At 44.8% G+C, this 3,799-nt stretch overlaps 1 protein-coding gene across 1 annotated transcript in view; it reads right to left on the bottom strand.

Moving 5' to 3' along the window:
- Positions 1-1,179: 1,179 nt before the first annotated feature.
- The window catches only part of LOC121386129 (mucin-2-like), a 2,974-nt gene continuing 354 nt past the window's right edge, over positions 1,180-3,799 (bottom strand). The window contains exon 2 of the mRNA XM_041516928.1: positions 1,180-1,950. Coding sequence (XP_041372862.1) covers positions 1,180-1,950 — 771 coding nt within the window. The remainder of the gene's footprint in view (positions 1,951-3,799) is intronic.

The raw sequence follows: 3,799 nt of genomic DNA, 5'->3' as shown, positions 1-3,799 counted from the left end.
ACACTAAGTCACCGACATACTTTAAAAATACTTACTTTCGCATGTCACCCTGGAAGTAATTTTATTGTATGATGTAGTAAATATTTATAAGTTCATAAAAACAAGTTGTTGCGGCTATTTTGTGAGCGAGTATAGCCTTTATCAGAGTTATTGACTACTTGGCAAGAGTTGCGGTTTTATTGTCCAGTAGTATATACTGTACAAATGAAAGCAGGCTATAGTCAGTCAACAGCGAAGTCTTGACCAAGGGGAAAGAGTGAATACTATAGCTATTAAGACCGCAGGAGTGTTTCGTGATTGCTAGTGAGGAAAATGTTTAGCTTGGTATTTGGGATGCTGTTAATAAAAGATCGAGGTGGAATTATTGAAGGAACATTGTCACATTTAGACTAGCGAGAGCAAGACGTTATTTATTGTGTATACATATTAATTTGTCATGTAAAGGTGCGTCCACCTAATGCAGGCAGGACTGGTATTGTGAATGCCATCTTGTGATGTGAGATGGGAGTACCTTGCATTGTATTATTGGATCGTGCAGTATTATATGTTGTATCTTTATGTATCTTATATTATATCATTGTATCTTTATAGTATTATATGTTATATCCTTATATGCTGTACTGCATAGTGTATATCGTATGTATATTGTATTATGTAGCATGAGAAGTATATTGTTGTAGGGGGTTATTGAAATAATGCTGGAGTTTGGGAATTAATAAAAATAAAATAAACAAGAGTTATTTTATATTGGATTGTAGCACGGGCAGAGGGTGAGTGATGGAGAGCGACCGCTAGCATCGGATACCAAGGGCGGCGACTCAAGGGCAGACCACTCTGGCAGAGAGTAGCTGGTGTCTTTACAGCCAAGCCTAGGGGACCGACGACGTTATGATGAATTACCCTTACGACTGTTGACCCGGCGTGGCGGTGGTGGTGAAGTGGCGGGCTGTTCCTGAGCTTGGCCTTGTGGTGTATTGGCGGACGTGGTGGTTGGAGCGGGGTGACGGGCTGCTCCTGAGCTTGGCGTTGTGGTGTATTGGCGGACGTGGTGGTTGGAGCGGGGTGGCGGGCTGTTCCTGAGCTTGGCTTGGTGGTGTATTGGCGGATGTGGTGGTTGGAGCGGGGTGGTGGGCTGCTCCTGAGCTTGGCCTTGTGGTGTATTGGCGGACGTGGTGGTTGTTAGAGCGGGATGGCGGGCTGCTCCTGAGCTTGGCCTTGTGTTCTATTGGCCGACGTGGTGGTTGGAGCGGGGTGGCGGGCTGCTCCTGAGCTTGGCGTTGTGGTGTATTGGCGGACGTGGTGGTTGGAGCGGGGTGGCGGGCTGTTCCTGAGCTTGGCTTGGTGGTGTATTGGCGGATGTGGTGGTTGGAGCGGGGTGGCGGGCTGCTCCTCAGCTTGGCCTTGTGGTGTATTGGCGGACGTGGTGGTTGGAGCGGGGTGGTGGGCTGCTCCTGAGCTTGGCCTTGTGGTGTATTGGCGGACGTGGTGGTTGTTGGAGCGGGATGGCGGGCTGCTCCTGAGCTTGGCCTTGTGTTCTATTGGCCGACGTGGTGGTTGGAGCGGGGTGGCGGGCTGCTCCTGAGCTTGGCGTTGTGGTGTATTGGCGGACGTGGTGGTTGGAGCGGGGTGGCGGGCTGTTCCTGAGCTTGGCCTTGTGGTGTATTGGCGGACGTGGTGGTTGAAGCGAAGTGGCGGGCTGTTCCTGAGCTTGGCCATGTGGTGTATTGGCGGACGTGGTGGTTGGAGCGGGGTGACGGGCTGTTCCTGAGCGTGGCTTGGTGGTGTATTGGCGGACGTGGTGGTTGAAGCGAAGTGGCGGGTTGTTCCTGAGCTTGGCCATGTGGTGTATTGGCGGACGTGGTGGGTGGAGCGGGGTGGCGGGCTGTTCCTGAGCTTGGCCTTGAGGTGTATTGGCGGGCGTGGTGGTTGCAGCGGGGTGGCGGACTGCTCCTGTGCGGAATCAGACGGTTTTTTGCCTGGCTTGGGGATTGTGTGCGTGTGTGTGTGTGTGTGTGGGGAGGGGAGGTATTCGTATGAGAGACACCAGAGGAACTATTAGAGATACAGATGAAGAACAGCAAAGGACATTGCATTTAGTTGCGAAAGGGTGGGGATTTAGTAATATTGAATTTATGTATGTATAATTTTTGTTATTAAATGTTGTTAAAGTTAAACGTCTTATTAATTTCTTTACAAAATTACTGACTCGTGACACTTACCAATTACTTGTTTGCTAGTTGCATCTCTCTGCAAAAAAAAAAAAAAAAAAAAAAAAAAATGGGGGTAGATTCTTGGCACCAATGTATAAATACACCTAGAAACATTACGGACTAAGAAAACAATGGGTGCCAGTTTTTGAATTAACATAATCGACATGTTTGACATCCAATAGCCGATGATTAATGAATGGATGTTTTCTAGTGGCGTCGTTAAACAAAACAAACTTTTAACAGTCGTGAATTACTGGTTGGAACAAGACATAACCTGTTATAGCGTCACTGTTCGTACAGCACTGTATACAGTCAGTAACATCTGTGTATCACTGACGCCGAGTGGTCGTTATATGATAATAACCTGTTATAGCGTCACTGTTCGTACAGCACTGTATACAGTCAGTAACATCTGTGTATCACTGACGCCGAGTGGTCGTTATATGATAATAACCTGTTATAGCGTCACTGTTCGTACAGCACTGTATACAGTCAGTAACATCTGTGTATCACTGACGCCGAGTGGTCGTTATATGATAATAACCTGTTATAGCGTCACTGTTCGTACAGCACTGTATACAGTCAGTAACATCTGTGTATCACTGACGCCGAGTGGTCGTTATATGATAATAACCTGTTATAGCGTCACTGTTCGTACAGCACTGTATACAGTCAGTAAAATCTGTGTATCACTGACGCCGAGTGGTCGTTATATGATAATAACCTGTTATAGCGTCACTGTTCGTACAGCACTGTATACAGTCAGTAAAATATGTGTATCACTGACGCCGAGTGGTCGTTATATGATAATAACCTGTTATAGCGTCACTGTTCGTACAGCACTGTATACAGTCAGTAAAATATGTGTATCACTGACGCCGAGTGGTCGTTATATGATAATAACCTGTTACAGCATCACTGTTCGTACAACACTGTATACAGTCAGTAAAATCTGTATATCACTGACGCCTAATGAACCTATACAATGTTACTCTTATGAGCAGGTGGCGTTTATATACAGCTTAAAATACAGGCATGTGTATACAAAATGGTACCCTTGTGAGCAGGTGGCGTTTATATACACATTAAAATACAGGCATGTGTATACAAAATGTTACCTTTATGAGCAGGTGTCGTTTATATACAGATTAAAATACAGGCATGTGTATACAAAATGTCCGTTATACATGAGTGGTCGTCATATGAAAATAACCTTTACATGAGGTTCGATTGTATAGGCCAGGCTTGTCACATGTGGCAGTGGACATGGTCCGGCAATGATTTTATTCAACAGTGCATTTTTACAATATAATATCGATTTTATACCGCAGTTTCAGATAACCAAGTTGGTGCTAACAGTGCATTTTTACAATATCATATCGATTTGATACCCCAGTTTCAGATAACCAAGTTGGTGCTAACAGTACATTTTTACAATATCATATCGATTTGATAGCTCAGTTTCATTCAGATAACCAAGTTGGTGCTAACAGTGCATTTTTACAATAATATATCGATTTGATAGCGCAGTTTCAGATAACCAAGCTGGTGCTAACAGTGCATTTTTACAATATCATATCGATTTGATA

The sequence above is a fragment of the Gigantopelta aegis genome, chromosome 12 (genome assembly GCF_016097555.1).
Source record: "Gigantopelta aegis isolate Gae_Host chromosome 12, Gae_host_genome, whole genome shotgun sequence".
NCBI lineage: Eukaryota > Metazoa > Mollusca > Gastropoda > Neomphalida > Peltospiridae > Gigantopelta > Gigantopelta aegis.
The sequence above is the reverse complement of the archived record's forward strand: the minus strand, read 5'-3'. Positions and strand labels throughout refer to the sequence as shown.